Source organism: Pundamilia nyererei, unplaced genomic scaffold (genome assembly GCF_000239375.1).
Source record: "Pundamilia nyererei isolate P.nyererei 1_Seehausen unplaced genomic scaffold, PunNye1.0 scaffold00098, whole genome shotgun sequence".
NCBI classification, from domain to species: domain Eukaryota; kingdom Metazoa; phylum Chordata; class Actinopteri; order Cichliformes; family Cichlidae; genus Pundamilia; species Pundamilia nyererei.
In genome coordinates this window covers 1565681-1566804 of record NW_005187499.1, presented here as the reverse complement: position 1 = coordinate 1566804, position 1124 = coordinate 1565681, and the positions used below count along the sequence as shown (strand labels likewise).

The following is a 1124-nucleotide window of genomic DNA, read 5'->3' as shown; positions in this document are numbered from 1 at the left end:
GCTTTTGTAAGCGTGTAATCCAGAAATGTATACTGTGATGCTTGCTGAGGATGCTGGCTCCTTAAACCCATTTTCTTGCTTTTACCCTAAAACTTCTGCTTCACTGCCACATGACAAAGTCTGTCAATACTATGCAAAGTGATTTATGTAGGGAATTTATGCAAGGTCACCACATGCTCTAGCATCTTGTCAATCACAATGTGGCCGTGTCCTAAAGCATACCCTGCATGTTTTTACTGTATGGAAACATATTTTTATGAAGTGACCATTGTGACGTAAATAAGGCTTGACGTGAGTGACTGAAACAATGATCTCTTTAGGAAAATGCCAACTGAAGTTGTAGATGGAGTGAGTAGTAGGGTTTGCGATAGGACCCATTTTTGCACTCATAGAAGTTGCCCCCTGCTGGCCATTGTAAAACTACATTTTTAAGGTACTTCCACACTAGCTTCATTTGTACTCGATGGGATTCTGCAGTAATAAAACGACAGTAAAAAAAAATAATATTTGAGGTGCATTCTGATACCATATAATTAAACACACTCAACATGTAAGGTTTGTGCATGAAAAAAGAAATGGTTGGGTGCTTATATCTCTTATGCTGATATTCTTGTCACTGTGTGTTTCTCTTCATTGGTGTCTCCAGGTAAAAAGAAGATGTCCCTGTATGACAGCCAGGCTCCAGTCTGTCCCATCTGCCAGGTGTTGCTCAGGCCTGGAGAGCTACAGGAACACATGGAGACAGAGATAGAGAGGCTAGCCACCATCTGCCTCAGGTAGGACTGAGCTCTCTCCTTAACAGAGTCAAATATTTATTATAAGCGTTACTTTAATGATCTGTAGGTATGTATATATATATATATATGTCTTTATATACTCTGTTTGGGTCAGTCTCAATGAAACTGTGCACGAACACGTTACACAAACTATTAACATCTATATGTTTAAAGCTAAGTTTAGCCCGGTGTCTTACAATAACGGACACGGTTGAATGAAGGTATAATGAATCCTGTAATCTTGAATTGGAAACATTGTCCTGGGTATGAAATAACAAATTGGGATGTCTCATAATTTCATTAAATTAAATAACATGAATCATATTACCAGGATGTATTGGTTGGTAC

General features: G+C 38.5%; 1 protein-coding gene across 4 annotated transcripts in view; it reads left to right on the top strand.

Moving 5' to 3' along the window:
- Positions 1-1124, top strand: part of rnf220a (ring finger protein 220a) — a 161698-nt gene that overhangs the window by 118069 nt on the left and 42505 nt on the right. For all 4 annotated transcript variants that reach the window (XM_005740251.2, XM_005740252.2, XM_013912704.1 and 1 more), the window contains exon 3: positions 647-776. In XM_005740251.2, coding sequence (XP_005740308.1) covers positions 647-776 — 130 coding nt within the window. The remainder of the gene's footprint in view (positions 1-646; positions 777-1124) is intronic.